The sequence below is a fragment of the Podarcis liolepis genome, assembly GCF_965112155.1.
Source record: "Podarcis liolepis genome assembly, chromosome: 17".
NCBI lineage: Eukaryota > Metazoa > Chordata > Lepidosauria > Squamata > Lacertidae > Podarcis > Podarcis liolepis.
Window position 1 is genome coordinate 12442144 of NC_139571.1, and position 20402 is coordinate 12462545.

Here is a 20402-nt window from a genome sequence, read left to right on the forward strand (position 1 = left end):
AAAGGAGATATATATATATAGTAAAGGTAAAGGGACCCCTGACCATTAGGTCTAGTCACAGACGACTCTGGGGTTGCGGCACTCATCTCGTTTTACTGGCCGAGGGAGCTTCTGGGTCATGTGGCCAGCATGACTAAGCCGCTTCTGGCAAACCAGAGCAGTGCACGGAAACACCGTTTACCTTCCCGCCAGAGCGCTACCTATTTATCTACTTGCACTTTGACGTGCTTTCGAACTGCTAGGTTGGCAGGAGCAGGGACAGAGCAACGGGAGCTCACCCCGTCGTGGGGATTCGAACTGCCAACCTTCTGATCAGCAAGGCCTAGGCTCTGTGGTTTAACCCACAGCGCCACCCGCGTCCATATATATATATATATATATATATATATATATATATATATATATGGTATGGAGTTGTCTTTCAGTCAGAAAGGAGGTATCTGTTAGCAAAGGGCTTCATTGGTATAGCATCACAGAATCACAGAATTTTAGAGTTGGAAGGGACCATGAGGTTCATCTAGTCCACCCCCTGAAATGCAGAAAACTTTTGCCCAATGTGGCGCTCGAACCCACGACCCAGAGATCAAGAGTCTCATGCTCTAACAACTGAGCTATCACTTTTTTAAATTAAAAAAAGGACTTTGGTGGCCACAGGTTTACTGATACCACATCAGTTGTCTTGCTAACGGGAGTAGCATTGTATATGTGACAGGAACTCTCTTCACAGATTCTTCTTCACAGAGTTTGTTCACGGGGAACTTCCACAAGTACAGGAAGCTCCCTGCTTCAGAAATTCTCCCTCTAATGTGTGGAGGGTGATCAGAACAGTGGCAGGGAGAAGAAATAGCATGCTTGCCCCCTCCCCACATGTTTAGTTTAACTCTGTAGAAGATTCTTTTTTGTTCTCTGGAACAAAAAGCATGCACAGTCTGCATCTCTTGAGGGCATCACATTCCTGTTTTGGCGATCTCACATAAAACTCATGCAATCCCAGTAAGTTCCCCAATACCATTAAAAAGGGTAGGGTAGCCGTTTCTAAATCCACCAGTTTTTGCTTTCTTTTACTTTCAGCCACCCGAATTATTAAAGTTGTTGACCCCGGGACTAAAGTAATTGAGAGCAGCTTTGAGCCCAGCATCCGAAAAGGTAAAAGTGGTTGGTTGGAAGGAGTAATATGAATAATAGCAGATATAGCCAAATAAAACTCAGAGACTTTGAGTTTGTTGAAAGGAAAAAAGCCCACAATGTGTTGAAATTGTGAGGTAAAAGCGAGAGATGCCACCAAAATTTAATCTATTGAAAAAATTAGTGCTGGGTGGGCCTTTGCCTATCCAAATCAGAAAGAGGCCAATTAAAACAGATTAATTTAGAAGAACATCCACTGCCCATTTGAAAACAATCTGTTTTGATTTTGAGGTGGAGGCAACAACCGCTTGTTGTTGTTTAGTCGTGTCTGACTCTTTGTGACCCCATGGACCAGAGCACGCCAGGCACTCCTGTCTTCCACTGCCTCCCGCAGTTTGGTCAGACTCGTGTTTGTAGCTTCGAGAACACTGTCCAACCATCTCGTCCTCTGTCGTCCCCTTCTTCTTGTGCCCTCCATCTTTCCCAACAACAACCGCTACACTCCCTTTACCTGATGGTATCTATTGGAGAACTTCCTGCTACTTTTGCAAGTGGATTGCGTGGGTTTTTAAAATTTGTCAGTACAAATAACAAATGATTATGACAATGGATTGGACTTCTCAAGCCACAATTCTCAACAAATCCACTTCCAATTTTTACCTTAGAAGAACACTGGGGGAAAAATGTTTTAAATGCTCTAACCTTGAATTCAATGTGTGACTTTACAGACTGGCGATGAAAAAATGAAGGGAAAACTTAATAAGATCAGGGTTACTTAGGCAACCAAGTCCATGCTCATTTTGTGTTCTAAAAGGGGAATATAGAGTGGGCTTAATAATACGTTGCCGCAAGCACAGACTGGGTCATATAGAGGTATAACTTAACCGAAAATGCAAGTTCTTTATTATCGTTCTCCTTTAAGTTCTGTAATGATTGTATTTGTGGCTTGAAAGAGTAAGTCTGCTTCATCACACGGTCGCATCCATGCCATGTATTTAAAGCACTCTGATACCACTTTAACAGCCATGGCTTTTCTCCAAGAATGCTGGAAACTGTAGCTAGTTATGGGGGCTGAGAACTGTTAAGAGACCCCTCAAAGATCTATGATTGTTACAAGCCTTAAATGCAGATCCCAGGATTCTAGAAGGAAGCCAAGAGCAGTGACTCACATTGAGTTATGCCAAAGGCAATGACTAACGTTCAGTAATGCCAGGCTTATAGGTTAGAAAAGCAGCTCCCCGAGTGGAGATTAAATAAGCAGAGAAAATAGTGAGTGCTAATCACGCCCTCTATGCAGCCAACTTGTCATTGGCTGCCAGACTCGTCATCCTACCGCTGGCTTCGCCCCAGGGTATGATTTGTGTTGGGCAGGCTTCTCAACGTTGCTCACAATCCCACCTCTGATGACTCAAGAACAGTCCTCTTTGGAAGCCAATTCCAGCTTTTCTTTATATGCCAACAATTGCAACATTGGCAGCCACAAAAGAACACAGAAGCATTCTTCACAGGGCCTCCCAAATGTGTGGAGAGACTAGAAGATACTTGGGTCGGGAAATGTTTCAGGAAGCCATATTCCAATCATTCATTCAAAAGGAAAGGGCTTGTCCACACCAGTTCCGAAATGTGTACGTGCTGCTGTTCGCCTCCCCATTTAATTTGTGTTGTGTGCACGATGTTCTCCTCATCCAACTGGCAACCTGAAGAGGGAAAGTAAATCCAATACGAAATGCTACATGGCTGTGAACACTCTATGTAAGCAGGTTCTGGTGATGTTTCTGGGGTGCCATGTTTTCCCTCAACTTTACTTCTGTTTTGTTTCTGACAGCTGAAAGGAAAGGCTGCGGTTATAACGGGACAATACTGGTTGTTCTGCTCTGGCTCTGTATTTCAACATGTATTTTAGACACAATGCATGGAAACACAGAAGAGATTTTACAGCCAGCATGAATAAGCAAATAAGCCAGTGGTGGATACAACTCAAGCATAGTTTGGCACTTTTAAGCACCACTGACTTTGCTGGAAAAGTTGAGCATGTGTTTAACTCAACAGGTCCTGGTACTTAAATGGGATTAGATTATGCCCTTAGCTTTTTATCGGAGCTGGTCAAATGTTTTCTTATGTTTAGATTATGAAGCCTAGCACAACGTAAAAGCGTTTTAAAAACTGCAGCCATCTGATTCTCTTGAAATATTTCTTATCATTATCACAGAAATAAAAGTAGTTGGCGGCACCACAGTTCGAAAAGAGATTGAAGGTAATGTATCATGAAAGAGGATAACTAATAGACTTTCCATAATATCCAGCTATGAAGCAAAGCATCAAGCTTCCCCCCCCCAAAAAAAAAATATTTTTAGGGCAGAAAAATCACACAGCCAGGGAGCCAAGGACCAAGCAAAGTTTCCAGATTCTGTACTTCATTTGACCTCGAAGAGGGAAATGCTTCCTTCCCTACTTCCTTTTAATGTATGGCTGCTGCCACTTTTAATGTAATACTTCTGGGATGGCTCAGTCAAGAAAGCACAAGACTCTAAACCTCGGGGTTGTGGGTTCAAGCTCCACAGTGGGCAAAGATTCCTGAAGTGCAGAGGGTTGGATTAGATGACCTTTGTGGTCCCTTCCAGCTGCACGCTCTATGATTCTATGACATCATCAAGTGGCCAATGTGCTTCTGTTGAGTTTGCAGCCAAAATATTATAGCCGCAAAACAGCAGAGGCACAAAAGCAGCAGATGGGAACCAGAAATGCCAAAACCTTGAACCAGCCTGCACAGCTATTACGAGCAGATATCTCCCATGTTCCACATATTTCTATTTTTGCAGGCCTACTTAATCCATGACACATTGGATTACACAGTTGCATTTAATGTATATCAATTCACACCAGGATCAAACACTCTACATATTTCAGGACACGGGTGGCGCTGTGGTCTAAACCACTGAGCCTCTTGGGCTTGTCGATCAGAAGGTCGGCAGTTTGAATGCATTGCTCTGTCCCAGCTCCTGCCAACCTAGCAGTTTGAAAGCACGCCAGTGCAAGTAGATAAATAAGTACTGCTGTGGTGGGAAGGTAAACAGTGTTTCTGTGTGCCCTGGCTTCTGTCACAGTGTCCCGTTGTGCCAGAAGCAGTTTAGTCATGATGACCACATGACCCGGAAAGCTGTCTGTGGACAAACACCGGCTCCCGCGGCCGGAAAGTGAGATGAGTGCCGCAACCCCATAGTCGCCTTTGACTGGACTTAACTGTCCAGGGGTCCTTTACCTTTTTTACCTTTGCATATTCATGCTCTGGAATCCCAACCCAGTCTACAACAGTGGCCTCCATATGTACCAGTCATGGCTTCCCCTAAAGAAATCTAGACCGTTAAAGGTGTAGGCTGTTAACTGTAGAAACTGTTGAGGGTATTGAGAGTTATTAGGAGACTTCTCACAGAGTTCCCTGGAAAGACGGAAATTGTAACTCTGTGAGCAGAACAGGAGTCTCCCAACAACCCTTAACAAACTAGAGTTCCCAGTATTCTTTGGGGGAAGCCATGACTGTGAAAGTGATATAAGCAGTGGTTTTTTTCCTTAAAAAATGTTTAGGGGTACTCTCATTTTCCTACTCATATTGAAATACTGCCCCTCTTTGAGGCCAAACTTAAATTCCCAAAATGTTTAGGGGTATGCGTACCCCTACATCCACCCCCCAAAAGCACTAGATATAAGAGTCCATTCAATAGATGGTGCATCACTCTGAAGAATTATATCCTAGTCCCAATAGCTTTAGGATTGGCTCTGACACAAATGAGTAGGAGTTAATTTTGTCCGAGGCATTTTCATTAAGCATTGTTCACTTTGTACGTCATATTTATAACGCACCTTCCCATTCTGAAATAATGCTTTTCAGGGCCCACTATTACAAGGCTCACCAAAGTGATTGAAGGGGACCCAGAATTTAAGCTGGTCAGGGAAGGCGAGACAATCACTAAAGTTATTCATGGAGGTGAATATGTCTCATGGACTGCACATTACTAACCAGAATGGTTTGGAAGAGGCAGTTCCCAGTTCTCTTAAACTGCTGGATTTCTTCTTAGCATGTGTTATAATGATGTATTGCAACTATACGGCTTTATTATTAAACCCTTTGCCTCGCTTTCCCTTCTTCTTGGAATGTTTTCTCTCTTTTTTTTCATTTTGTGCACTGAATTTTTGCTTTCTCTATTTTTTCACACCTGCCCTCTGAATTGTACCCATGAGATGGAATGTGGAAAAACTCTTTTGATTCCTTCGTATTCTAACATAAGTAGCATGTTTCTAAGAATCATGACCGAGCCTCAAGAAACTTGATGTTTTGTCATCCTAGCTGTGAACCAAAAAATGAAAACTACCTGCCAGTCTACCCAAAGGCTCAACTAAATATTTATTTATTTTTAAATAATACATTATGTTCATAGCTTGAGATGGTGAATATTTGACATGGGCATGCTTGGGAATGTAAATGACTTTCTTTGCACTCTTCTACAAAGCCCTGAGTAAGAACTTTGAATCTAACCATTTCTAACATTGACCCTCTTGCCCCAATGGCTGCATAACGGAGACAATGGGGAAACATCGAAATAATCCAGTGAATTGACCGTCTCTAACTTTTTAAAACATCTTTATAGAGCCTAAAATTAAAAAATACACGAAAATAATTGATGGTTACCCTGTGGAAGTGACTGAAAAAGAAGTGACCGAAGAAAGAATCATTCAAGGTAAAAAAAAAATGTGTCAAAAATACGCCCAGTTTTGAAAACAAAAGCTTTATAACGAAAAGAATATGCACAGTTTTAAAGGTTTCCTGATGGAGTCCACTTCTGATTCTGGGCCATTTGAGATAGTTACCAGAAGCAGAACAAACCTTTTCATAGAATGGCCATATAATCTCAGTTCTTGAGAAAATACCTTAGGAGGAGGAAGAAATAACCCTGAATCAAGGAATTCCATTCCCACCTTAACGTTCATTGCCATCTTCTCTCATTGCCATCTCATGTTCCTCTTATTTGTTATCTGTTTGCTGCATATCTGTTTGTTTGTTTGTTTGTATAAACAAAATTATATACCACTTGATTGTAATAAAACCTTAAAGTAGCTTATTTTTTTTAAAAAAAATACAGGTTTTTTAAAAAAGATAGTTGAAAACGGATATTGAAAAACATTCAAAAACTAATTAAAAACAACAATAAACTAAAAACAGATGCAAGCACATCCAACTTAGATATGTCAGGAATGGCTTGCCTAAACAAAAATGTTTAAAGTAGGTATCAGAGAGTGTTCAGTGACAATGCTTGGCTAATACCAACCTTCACGGAGGTCCGAAGTGTAGGCAGCACTTCACTAAAAGCTTGATTTCGTACTATTTGCAGAACAAGCATTATGCGGCACCTCTAACAGTGCCATTTCTGCAGAACGAAGAGATCCAATGAGCATGTATAGGATAACACTATCTTGCAAGTAAATTGGCCCCACGCTGTTAAGGACTTTATATATGAATACAGACCAGTGCTTTTTTTTCCAGGAAAAAGTGCTGGCGCTCTCCAACAAGCAGGGGGAGTGTCCAGCATGTGGGGGGCGTGGCCTAATGCCAAGGCTGGGTGGCAAGGGTCGGTTAGCTCAGTGGCGTAGCGTGGGTTGTCAGCACCCGGGGCAAGGCAAGTAATTTGCGCCCCCTAACCCGTGGATTTGTGCCCCCTAACCCTAACCCCCAGATGTTGCGCCCGGTGCGGCCGGCCCCCCCTGCACCCCCCACGCTACGCCACTGGGTTAGCTGCTTGATGCTCCCTCGCCCACCTGCCCAACTACCAGGGCGCCGCTGCCCCGGTGAAGAGGCCTCCCCTGCCCTGCTTTGGGAAGGAGGCAGGAGGACTCCAGGACTTTCAGAGCATCGTGCCTCCTTCCCTAAGCGATGGGCAAACACTTCCCGGGTTGGGGGAAGGAGGTGCGATCCTCTGACAGGATCCGAGAGCCCCCCTGCCTCCTTCCAAAAGGTCGCTGCACTGCGTACCACCAGAAAGAAAGCACTGATAGTAATACTTTGAACTTGGCGTGGTAGTAAGTCAACAAATCAGTGCCGTTCTCTGAGCAGAGATGTACTATGCGGACAGGACCTTACCCCTGGCGGCAGCCGCCTTATCCAGTGCCAGATTTACCTATAATTGTAATTTATTATTTGTACCTGCCCATTATAAGCTAAACAAGCTATAGCTTAGGGCCCCACTCTCTTGGGGGCCCCCCAAAGGGAAAAAACTGGATGTACACTTCCAAAATATAAGATAACTTCAACCATTACTTTGATAAAATACATATTTCGTTATGTGCAAATAGCTTTAGATACCTATTAGGTCCACAAATTACCATATGGCATATATTCAACACAAAAAACAGCAACAATTTGTTGTTTGCAAAGGACAGCTGGACATATAAAAGGCCCCATTACCTTCAGTAGCTTAGGGCCTCATCAAACCTAAATCCGGCCCTGGCCTCATCCATCCTACCATTGCATCCAGGCATCAGTTCAGGGCCTGCACAGCTTCTCCTGATCCAAATGTTATTGAAAAATAGAGCTGAGTCTCTTTGGCATAGTGACAGCACCTTGCCCCCAATCTCCCTCTGCATGGCACTCTCAAATCACATCACCAAATTCAGGAAAGCTGTGTGAATGTGGTTGTGTGTATTGGTCAGATAATTGTAGCACTTCTTGCAACAAATTTCCCTGCACTTTCAAAAGCCACCCTGCTCTATGTTGTAAGCTATGTGTCTGTCAAACCGTCCACCAAACATGCCACCCTCCTGTAAGTTACGCTGAACGCACCTAAGCTTCTACTGAGACCTTATTCCACCATGACTTTTTTTATTACTCTCTGAGATCATTACTTTGAACAGGAAGATATGGTTACCTACAGCACAACAACGAAAATTTGGGAGGGTTCCCCCCTACCACATATGCACCTAACTGGATCTTTTTCACTTCAGGTCCTGAACTGCAATACACACGAATCACTACAGGAGGTGGGGCAGATACTGAGGAGACTCTTAAGAAATTGCTGGAAGAAGGTTAGTATTCTTTGTCAAAGGGGAAGTATGGACTGTGATCTGGCACGCTCAAGGATTTATTTTCTAAGGATAATTAATGCTCATTTTAGCAGCTCCGTAAGATGAATAGCGCTTATACAAGGCGGAGTCTGGAAATGACTAGATATGAACATTTGATCATGGGAATGATATGCACAAAATTAACAGTATTTCAAATGTCTAAAGAAATTAATATTGTAAATGTCTGAAAACTCAGATACACATCCATTTAATGTTGGCAGTCACCTAAACAAGATTTTCAGCATTCATTTGCAAATTTCTGAAGCATTTAGAAATTAGCAAAATCCATCTGGAATTGGCAGTATTCAGACTTGACTTTCTAGTCTACTATCTGGTTTCAATGGAAGGCATATCTTGGCTGTAATCTGTCTTGAATTCAATATGTACTACATTGATATTTTAATTCTTGTTCAAGTGAAACAGCCAATATGCTGCATATTATAGACCAGGAACACACTGCAACCATTTATTTCTTTTAATGAAAACAACCAGATGTTTGGCGTGAGGCTTTTCACTGCAATAGATAATTGTGTAATTATAAAGTGAGCTCGTTAAATGTGCTGCAACCACCAATTTCTCAATGTTCCGCATCATGCCATAAACATGTATTCTGTCAGAGGTGACCAAGGTGACCAAATTCATTGAAGGTGACGGTCATTTACTTGAAGATGAAGATATCAAAAGACTCCTCAAGGGAGGTTAGTGAGTGTGAGACAACTAACCTCATCGTAATGAGTGCCAAGAGCTGACAAACTGATCTTTTAAACTTTTTAAAGACTGATCCAATTAAGCCAAATTTATGGAAGAAAAAACCAAACCCAATGCATGAAATGATGAACTTTGAGCAATCCGTTTACCTCCACGCATGTTGGAGTACAATAAAGCTTTATTTGTGCGAATCTGTTCAGTCTTTAAAAAGTTCCAAATGAGCAATGAAGATTTATTTGCATTATAAATATTCTGTGATCACTTTTGAATTTTAAGATATTCTTCCAAAAGTAAGTGCAACACGTGAGAAAAGTCCAAATCTTTTTGCATTGCTCATTTAAAAATGAATATTCATTGCTCACTATTTAACTGTCAAAGGCATGTACGGCATCCTTCTTTTGAAATGACTTTTGGTTCTGTGCATTAAAGCTTTGTAATTATCTTCAAGAGTACAGTGCACTCATCTTTGTACTGATGAGCATGTTGATGCAAACTCATTTCAGTTAATAATAAAAAGGTGCAGAATTCGCAGTCTGAACACCTATTGCAATAAAGTGCAGCGCTATCTTGACCTGGCGCTACTGGCCAACTTAATGCTAGACAACAAAGCTGTTCTCAGTGCAACTGTGGAAGTAGAAGGTACTATTACCAGATATGGCGTATAAATGTCATGCAAAATGGCTATATGGTTGATTCAAATGAGGAATGACTGCAGTAGAATTGGGCAGTGATTCCTAGGAGTAGCATCCTAAAAACATGTGTACTACGCTACAGAGGCAACCAATTTGGTGCTGTGACAATCCCATGTGTCTGAGAGATACAAGTAACACCTTTCAATGGATGATCAACTCACAGCATGCTGTTTTGTGCCCAATCCTTGGCGTGCCCATTTGTAGGATGAGGATTTCGCCACCATATGGTTGCCAGCCAGCCAATAGCGTCTGAGCATAATGAACTGCCATACAGTATTAGTCGGGTGCACTGTATTGCCAGAAATGACATTCTGATCCTCTCTATTCTCCTTAATAATCTACTGATCACCAAGAAATAACCAGAAGAAACTGACGGGCAATTTTTTAAAAATCGAATGCTTATGTTATTAATCTGTATACCTCAATTGAATGGTTTTGCTTGTTGTGGGATATTTAAGAAGTGAAGGGAAAAAAGAATTCAAGTATCTGGACAAAGTTAACATTAACCCTGACCGCTAAATCCAAACTATATATTTTTATTCTTGCTCAAGTTAAAGTGAGACCACATCAGCTTCTGCTATGATTATCTCACAGAATTACAGACCAGCTGGCTCTACATTGGTTTACAGCTTGAAATCCTTATATAATGAAGTTAACCAGGAAAGCCTTTCTTGCATAAAAATTGCCTAAAGAACTCAGAAAGTATTTAGCAAATGCCATCTTACAGCACAAAAATCCAGCTGTGAATGTCCCATTGAATTCCGTGGGCTTCACTCTCAGGGAAGTGGGATTAGGGTTCTACCTTTAGTTTAATAAAACTATAAGAACAGGTGATAACATATTTATTTTATCTAAGGGACCTAACTGTTGAGAAAAGAAATGCTGAAAAGCATCCATTTTTATGGCATTCCACAAACCAAAAGGTGACTCCAATAGTGGTTTCACAATTGTGCATTTGAGAAGAGTAGCATCTGGAAGACTGGAATCTCCCTTAAAAAATAAATTCTAAAGGATAAGTAGCTGTAGGTTGCAGGATGTGGATCTAACAGCAGACAGGCAATTGAAGGCAGTAGCCTTCAAACTGTAACGTAAGAATTGCCTAATTCAGTTTTCATGGAGTTGATATGGCTTATTCAAACTTATGCTGTAGTTTTTTTAAAAACAACAACAACAACAGTGCAATCCATTGTTTCTAATCTCAATTCTTTGCCATTTCCCCCCCAAAAATATTCCAAGTGATAAATCATGAGTACAATTAACTCAGTGGGAGAGGGCATGCGATGGACGCTGAAGATCTCAGACACGTTCCACAGAATCTCAATTTAAAATCATCTCCAGTAACAGGGCTGAGAAATGGTCCCTGCCTGGGACCTGGGAAGCTTCTGATAGTCAGAATAGGGTCCTGGGTCGGATGGTCAAGTAGTGAGCCACAGACCACGCGAAAGTAGCTAGAAGCTCTGCCATAAAACCTGAAATATCATAAAGTGATCCACTGAATTCTTTTCCCCCGTTCTTCTTGCAATTGTGAAGTGGCTACTAGAAACAGAACCACTGACTCGTTTATTTGTCTTTGTCTTTATTTTTATTTTTTATTTTTCTTACTTTGCTTCATTTATTCCAGCCCTTCTTTTCCTTTGACTGCCATGAGAGACCAGTATATTTCTTTGAGACTTGCCTAGACCCCCACCCCACCCCCATACACAGATATAAACAAACACATGATTTGCACGCTGCGATCATGATGGCAATGGCTCCACGGACATTCTGGAGCTGTCTTTCCCCAGTTGAAACTGGAACAAAAATTATTCCATTGCCTACGGTAACACAACAAGCCGTTTGCAAGTTGTGAACCGCACTGTTAAGATTATTGCAATGTAAACTAACAACAGTGCATGCTCGTTGCACATTTGTTGAGGCAATTCTTGGTTACCAGCCACAGAACAGAGGATTTGTCACTTCTAAGAAAATTTGCTCATGTTGTACCCATCCACAGCCTCTTCAGATGTAACATTTCAAATATGGACCACTTTCCTGTTTTTAAAAAACCTACCCACTCTTAACTGGCAATTGTTTTTAATGCCTGTTGTAGCTGGATCTGAGTACACCAAAGTTACTAAAGTAATTGAGGCAGAGCCACAGATTATCGAGACAGAAATAAAGAAAATTCATCTGGAAGGTTAGTTATGCAGTAATATGGAACCGCCCTCTTATCCAAACAATTGTTGTGAGTGAATTACTTGCATGGAAATCAGGACCAGACCTAGAGAATACAGAATTGTTTATTTCCACCCTATACTTTCGAACGCAGTTGCTTACGTAGCCTATTGGCATGAAATGACTTTGTTTTGTTCACCAGTTTAAAGTTGCAGTGTTCTGTATATTTACAACTTACTTGAATAATTTATTAGTCATTAACAAACAAACAAAAATCTGTTTCAATTATTCTAACCTCCATAAAGGGATGTTAAGCATTTCTCATAGTTCCTTTCCTTTTAATCTTCCAACAAGACTACAATATACCTGTCATCTACTTTACTATGTATATTAAGTTGTGCTTGCTGATGTCAAGGATTTGTTCAAGACATATTACATGATTAAGCAGAATATTAATTGCTAAAAAATTTTTTTGAACCAGGTCTTATGCTGAATGCCTGTTCAAAAATATGCAAGTGTTTCACAAGCCTAAGCCAACTAGAAACATTGGAGCTGGTACCCAGAAAGGATGTGGGGGGAATGTGGGAACTTTCACAGTACTGTGAAGGGGAGGGGGAAGGCTCAGCATTACGAGTGGGCAGTTGGTATTTTTGACAGCATCACCATTGATAAATATTTATTTCTAATATCAGCCTGTTAAACTGTAGCATTCTGCCCCTACGATACTTGGATGCTACAGTGTGAAACTGCATGTACTCATCCTCCTGCCTGCAGTAACTTAAAAGCACTGGCTTCCACTTCATTGTATCTTATTTTCTTCTTCCAAATTATGGTCTCTTCCATTCGGAGTGATTTACAGGTATTTAACATTGTTTGCCTCATAGCTCCGTATCTCAGCTTTCTAGGACTGTGGATAGAGAACCCAAAGCTCTGGTCAACTAGTCCCATGTACTATAGTGTGTGGGGTGTGTGTGTGTGTGTGTGTGTGTGTGTGTGTGTGTGTGTGTGTGTGTTTCTGAAGCAGCAGCCCCTCGTGCCAGGAGGCAGAGACCTATTTTGTTTTCAATTTTTTTGAAAATTGAAAAATCCACCTGGACATGTTGGAGTGCTTCACCATGCTTAAAGTAGTTTTTTTGGATCTCAGTCTGTATCTATAATTGCACACAGTGGCTTACATCTCACTGAGGTGGTAAGTCTATGTTTGGGTGGTACTACGTTTGAATTAAAGGAGAGGCTGAAAATCACTGAGTGTTCCTTGGCGGAGGGAGGGCAACCCTATACCTAGAAATGGGACAAAACTAGGCTAGAGCTCTTCTGCCTGCTGTTTTTTTCTGTGTGCAGATGATAACATGTTTTGGAGAGTACTCTGATCACTGAATCATATCTGCCATCAGAACAGCAAGTGATCTATAGAGCATGTGAAATATATTGTATAGTAAAAAGCTTTTGTTATTCATCCAGTGTCTTAAACTGAAAAAGAATTCGTCAGCTTTAAATTTTTGACATTTCGGAAGATACCTACTGCGCTGTTTCAAACCTCTACAATAAATAATGCAAGACTGCAACACTGTTTTCTGTTTCTTCTTTTTAGAAGCACCTGTTAGAAAAGTACAAACATCCAGAAGAACACAAGGTATGAGGAGGAACATAACACTGTCGTATTTATTTCTTAATTATTTAGGCATTTATATTGTGTGCAATCAATTGTGTCTTTGGGGTAGTTTGCGATGGTTTGTTTTTGCTTTTGTTTTATTGTGTATTTTGTGTTCTCCTTCTGTATTTTTCTGTTGTGAACCCCTTGGGATCTTCAGATGAAGGGCTGTATGCAAATTTTAAAAATAGCAGCAGCAGCAGCAACAACAACAACAACATATAGGAAGGGGGCATTTTGTTGTTGTTTAGTTGTTTAGTCGTGTCCGACTCTTCGTGACCCCATGAACCAGAGCACGCCAGGCACTCCTGTCTTCCACTGCCTCCCACAGTTTGGTCAAACTCATGCTGGTAGCTTCAAGAACACTGTCCAACCATCTCGTCCTCTGTCGTCCCCTTCTCCTTGTGCCCTCCATCTTTCCCAACGTCAGGGTCTTTCCAGGGAGTCTTCTCTTCTCATGAGGTGGCCAAAGTATTGGAGCCTCAGCTTCACGATCTGTCCTTCCAGTGAGCACTCAGGGCTGATTTCCTTCAGAATGGATAGGCTTGATCTTCTTGCAGTCCATGGGACTCTCAAGAGTCTCCTCCAGCACCAGAATTCAAAAGCATCAATTCTGCGGCGATCAGCCTTCTGTATGGTCCAGCTCTCACTTCCATACATCACTATTGGGAAAACCATAGCTTTAACTATACGGACCTTTGTTGGCAAGGTGATGTCTCTGCTTTTTAAGATGCTCTCTAGGTTAGTCATTGCTTTTCCCCCAAGAAGCAGGTGTCTTTTAATTTTGTGGCTGCTGTCACCATCTGCAGTGATCATGGAGCCCAAGAAAGTAAAATCTCTCACTGCCTCCATTTCTTCCCCTTCTATTTGCCAGGAGGTGATGGGACCAGTGGAAGGGGGCATTAGTTTACCTTAATAACATCTGTTCTCTTTTTTGGTCCACAGGCTCACCACGGAGAAGAACAAGGCTCGTCAGACCTGCAAAAAAGCAGACTGTACAGAAAGAGAACTGAAGCTCTGAAGAAAAGCAACAAAAAAAAGTCATAAGGGAAAACATTAACCAAATCACTTGTTCCCATTAACAATTGGGCATAGCATCCTCTACCCCATAAAAGCAGATGGGATGGATTGCATATGGGAGGAAAGCACTTCCTAAAAGATGCATTAGCTGGTACGATCCTAAAGAGCAGGGATCAACTCAAAATGTACCCCTTTTCTATGAATCCGAACTCTATAATTTAAATGCATTCCACCTGCAAGTAAATAAGCTTTAAAGTGAGAAAATCCAAGAGTGTAAGCTATGTAAATGTATCACCTTTAGATCAGCAAAACCATGTGATTTATGTTATTAAATACTATTATGACACAGACGTTACCTTAGAAATCATAATAAACTTTAAGCAATGACATAGGATCTTCGTTTTCATCACTACATAAAACATTTGCTAGCGAAGCTGATAGATTCTCTCTCCTGCACTCTCCAAAGATAACTCTCTCAAAACGCGAGCGTTCAGGAATTTTCTTGGATTGATTACTGTACTGGCTATCGAAGGTCCCCAATGAAAATAAACTTACAGTAAACACATTAGCTTCCATTCAGAGATGCTTGAATGAAGCAGTAGATACTACATACTTAAACACCAGCGCTACCGTTCACCTGTTCGAGGTGCAAAAGGTTGCGGACATTGTATGGATTTAAACTCCCCATATTTTCAACTGTGTACATGTGGGGATGTTGAATGTGGGTTCTACCTTTTGTATATTCTTTTGTACTATCATTTTTTGTACATATAGGAACCAGCCCGAAACCAGATTGCAAAATCTGTTTATGAGTCAGGCTAATTTGATTAGAAGCAAGAGATGCTCTTTTGTTTTAAATAGTGTACTCACATACTGATGCCAAAGTATAAAATACATGCACCTTCCTTTCGTTGATAAGGGCAGACTGAATTTGAAAAAAGCACTTATTTTTGGTTCAAATGTATAGAAATGGGGGGCAGAGCCTTTCCTGACTTACAGAATTCAATGGAGCTTATTCATAAGCAAGTGGGGTTAGCATTGCAGCCTTGTATGTATTTTATTGAAGAAAACAGTTGTTTATATGTACGTTCCCCATATCCCCAATGAAGCAACATTCACTTACATTTTGTACTTTCTGTAGCTGAGTACAGAGTATGAAGTGGCCCTTCATTCCAGGGATGTTAACCGAATTAGCTTTTAGGCGTGCTTATAGTTGACGCCACTTCCCTCTGGTTGAAACTAAACCTGAGAAGCAGCAAGATTGACCTGTGGTATGATGATTTGATAGCTTTGAATTTGGAAAAAGATATGCTATTGACTTCAGTGGGACTAAAACAATTTATATTTAAGAACTTTGGCTTGTCTGATTTGTGAATTTGATTCTCTTGCTGCAGTCCTCTGCTTTATGGAATGTGTATTCCTGTGGAAATAGTGAGCCCTGGTGAATTCAACAGGTCTTATTCATGAGCCATTGTACTAAGTAACCCACATGAATCTAACAATCAAAAGAAATATATCTCCACTATAGCGTATAAGTACAGGAGACAATTGTAAGGTTTGTGGAACTTTAGCCTTAAAAAAGCCTGCTCTGAATTGTTGAATTCTAAAACAATCAATGAAATGAATGCAACAAATTATTCTTGTTCAGGAAGATATATATCAACTGGTACTTGGTCCAGAAGCCATTGCATAAAGGAAGCCCTACCAATTTCCATTATTGATGTGGGCGTTGTTTGTAAATTGTCGTTTTTATAACTAGTTTATTTGCTTCTTCTCCCATACTTGTATGTCAACTATGCAAGAATCTTTGTGAAGGGAGTAACAACATTTCATCAAGGTGCCTTAATTCTGCAAAGTGTGGTTTAAAAGAATTACAGCGTGTGCCTTTATATATTTGTTTTGAAACACATATTCATTAAATAAATTTGGCTGAATTATGGGGATTTGTAGTCAATATTTGATGAGCAAGAAAACATTTGTGCTTGAAAAATTGTATGTGCCAATCATTTTTGAACAGTACTCTGTGAAACCACCGAATTCTTCAGCTAGATCAATAATGACCGACACGCTTCCTTGAAACGTGGTGAGGTTCAGCAGGCCTAGATAGTGCTTTTCAAAAACTGAGTGCTGCAGAAATCTCTGAAATTCTGTGGCAGGCATGAAGTGGTTCCTTGGTATTCGAAAGGCTCTCTCAGCATTTGAAAAACATCGACATATTTTTATTCCTATTCCCGTTTAATGTATTATCCATAAGAGCATTGTAAAGCCAAGGTCCGGTAGGTTTGTGGGGAGCTAGGCTCCTGTAAACCTTTGTGCACTCCTGCCAAATGCTGAATTAAGTTTGGATGATTTTTCTAAAGCCCACCCAAAATGCCAGATACCAACGTTAATTCAAAAGCAAGACTTGAGGCATATTTGCAAGTGGCCATGATTGCCCTCTTGCAATCAACCAATGACTGCTCTGTCCTGAAGGGGACATGATGCTGTCCTGTTGTTGTTTAGCCATTTAGTCGTCTCCGACTCTTCGTGACCCCATGGACCAGAGCACGCCAGGCACTCCTGTCTTCCACTGCCTCCCGCAGTTTGGTCAAACTCATGCTGGTAGCTTCAAGAACACTGTCCAACCATCTCATCCTCTGTCGTCCCCTTCTCCTTGTGCCCTCCATCTTTCCCAACATCAGGGTCTTTTCCAGGGAGTCTTCTCTTCTCATGAGGTGGCCAAAGTATTGGAGCCTCAGCTTCAGGATCTGTCCTTCCAGTGAGCACTCAGGGCTGATTTCCTTCAGAATGGATAGGTTTGATCTTCTTGCAGTCCATGGGACTCGCAAGAGTCTCCTCCAGCGCCATAATTCAAAAGTATTGATTCTTCGGCAATCAGCCTTCTTTATGGTCCAGCTCTACTTCCATACATCATTACTGGGAAAACCATAGCTTTAACTATATGGACCTTTGTTGGCAAGGTAGTGTCTCTGCTGACATAATGACATAACCTGACATAATGTGTGTCGTGCTCTCTGCTCACAGTCAAAAGTCATGGCGCTCCAATGCAGTGGTGGTTGGTGCCCAGGGTATTTGGCAGAGTTGCTAGGTAATCCTGGTGGCATGGCCAATGAGTTCTAGAGGCATGGCTATTTGCTCTTGCTCTTTCCCCATCTTCCACCCTCACAAATATACTGTGGATGCAAGCATTTCAGTTGCATGAGTACTTTGCACCTTTCTGTTCGGAAGGTGGTGGACTGTCCTTCATTGGATATTTTTAACCAGAGGTTGGATGGTCATCTGTCAAGGATGCTTTTGCTTAGATTTTTATATTGCAGGGGAGTTGTCCCTTCCAATTCTACAATTCTAAAGCAGATCAGCTGCAGAAGTACTTTGGACCCAACTGAACCGAAGTAATTCCCACTGAACTCAACGGCGATTGCTCCCTAATAAGTATGTAAAAGATGGCAGCTAGAACTGGTTAGTCTTACAGGTGCACTGCAGAACTGTTAACCATAGCTGTCAACCGTCCCTTATTTGGCGGGAAACTCCCTTATCCCAGCGCCATGTCCTGCTGCTGTCCCTTATCGATGATGTCCCTTAAATTTCCTGGGTTTCAAAGGAAGCAGCTCCTCTCCCTCCCTCCCTGCTGGCCAGGGAGGAGGGAGGCTCCAACTGTGTTACTTGGCTGCGTTGCTCACCCAATAAGGAGTCTAAGAACGACTGGGGCGTGGAGCTTGCATGCCTTGTGCCGATCAAATCAGCAGCGTTGCCTGGGGACTCGCCTTTGCTCAGCGCTTCCCAGCGCAGAGGTGCTGGTGGTTTTCCTTGCTGCACCCCCTTTGCCGGTTTGCTGCGCTGTGGGAACCACCACTTGAGGCTTCGTTTGGCTGCTGGACTGGTGGGCTTTCTGCCTTTGGCTCGGGAGCTGGTTGACTAAAATCCCTTATTTTGGCTGCTGGTCCCTTATTTTCGAAGCTGCTGGTCCCTTATTTTCAAATCTGTAAGTTGACAGCTATGCTGTCAACTAGGGCCCCCATACATTTCCAGACCTATAGGAAAAGATTGTGATCCCCCAGGATGTGAAATAAGGTGGAACGGTGCCAGTACAAAAGTATTCTGTGCCCTAGTAAACGCTGATTCTCCAACCCCCTCTTCACTCGTAATATAACACTCTGCACATTTGCAGAGGGACCACACTTTCCGCGTGCCACACATCCTTCAGGGAAGCTGAGACCCACTTCAGATTAAGGTGGAAGGAGGTCCATGCCACCTCAGAAGGCAACAGCTCTAGGTCACATCCCACACATAACACCATCACCCGCCCCCATTTTCCTACAGCCCTTTGAAAGTGGGTGAAGGGAGGCTTAAATGGGCCAGTTTACCTGGAGGGAAAGGTGTGGGTGATGGCAGGGTTTGGATCCTGCCTGCTCTTTCCATGCCCTCCCCTCTTCTTCAGTTGCTGCCTCCTCCGCCTGGACAACCCAGTGGCTGCAGCTGCCCAACACTATCTGAGCTTGTGGAGAGCTTGTCTCCTCTTTTCTTGACAGTAGGGAGGTGGCGAGTCATTGGGGTGACCCCAAGAAGGGGAAACTGGGGTGGGTACACTGGGCAGGAGCAAAACACAGCCCAAAGGAGCGGTGATGGGGCAGCAGCCCTCAAAGGTGCAAAATATTACGAGCGCCTTTCAAATTTTACTGGCCTTCTATTTTGCCACCCTTAAAATGTTGCTGCCCTAGCTAGAAGCCCCATTCACCTGGTGGTTAAACCAGCTCTGAGATGGAGTGATATTAACTTGCCTGGGATCTAGGCAGTAACAATTATAATCACCACCCAGCTATGGTACTGGCCTTAAATACCAGCTTGAGATCCTTGGAGGAAAGGTGGAATGGATATAAACTCAGTACTGATAAATAAATTATAATAATGATAAAAAGTCTGCCCTTCCTGATTTTGAATCGGGGAAGAATTTGGGATACAACCAGGAGAAAATGTACATAGATGGACTAAGTATGCAATCCGCCAAAAGCATTGAAGGGATGTTGTGCTGTCCAAACCACACCTGATGTTGGGACTTACACTTGAGTAAACATACAAAGAGTAAGGCTGCAACCTTAAACACACTTACCGTATTTTTCTGTGTATAAGACCCCCCCTTATTTTGGGGGACTCCAAATTAAGAAAACACCCCTCAGTACTACCCGTGTATAAGACAAGCCCCAAATTTAAACCTAATTTTTTGGTTAAAAAAACCCTAACCTTATACACGGAAAAATACGGTATGTGGGAGCAAGACCCATTCATTCAGTGAGATTAACCTCTGAATAATCATGTTAAGGACTGTGCTGTAACTATGTACCTGCCATATACATTAATTAAACAACAGCTCTTTACTGTGTTGGATAGTGCAACTATGGTGGAATCTACACACATATAAAAAACACTGTGAAAATGCCTTTTAAAAAAAAAAGTTTTGAAAAATACATTGAATTTGGCATAGCTCACTGTCGCTATGGTGTGACATTTGTATATTGCACTTTAAACACATTTAAATCATCTTATCTGCAGCTGTCTAGCCAAGTCCTATATGTGCAAAGACTAACCTGAGTGTAAGCCCCACTGAGTTCAGTAGGACTTACCTCTGAGTAGACATGGTTAGATTCAGGAAGATGGAGGCCTTATATTCCTAGCTTTATAGATGTGGACTTCAAGGAAACAGTTCTGAACATGCTCAGAACAGACGTATGATTCTACTAGAGGCTGGTGGTGGGGTGGTTGGCATTCATGGCAACAGGAGGGAGTGGGAACCCACACAACCAAGGCTGGTTACGCAGCAATATAACCATTTCATATGGTTTAATGGCTGGAGACAGATGGGAGTAACCTAACTGCCATAGTAGTAGTTTTGGATTGCGATTGGCTGAATGGTGCAGAGAGCTAATTGGCCAGAGAAGATTGTGTGG

At 42.0% G+C, this 20402-nt stretch overlaps 1 protein-coding gene across 31 annotated transcripts in view; it reads left to right on the forward strand.

The window, feature by feature from the left end:
* Positions 1–16397, forward strand: part of POSTN (periostin) — a 54323-nt gene extending 37926 nt beyond the window's left edge. The window contains exons 17-25 of one of the 31 annotated variants that reach the window (XM_083483320.1): positions 1072–1146; positions 3335–3379; positions 5012–5107; positions 5769–5858; positions 8116–8196; positions 8853–8933; positions 11725–11811; positions 13381–13422; positions 14386–16397. In XM_083483320.1, coding sequence (XP_083339446.1) covers positions 1072–1146; positions 3335–3379; positions 5012–5107; positions 5769–5858; positions 8116–8196; positions 8853–8933; positions 11725–11811; positions 13381–13422; positions 14386–14453 — 665 coding nt within the window. In that variant the 3' untranslated portion in view covers positions 14454–16397. The remainder of the gene's footprint in view (positions 1–1071; positions 1147–3334; positions 3380–5011; positions 5108–5768; positions 5859–8115; positions 8197–8852; positions 8934–11724; positions 11812–13380; positions 13423–14385) is intronic. The other 30 variants (XM_083483345.1, XM_083483342.1, XM_083483346.1 and 27 more) reach the window with 30 other exon arrangements.
* The last annotated feature ends 4005 nt before the right edge of the window (positions 16398–20402 follow it).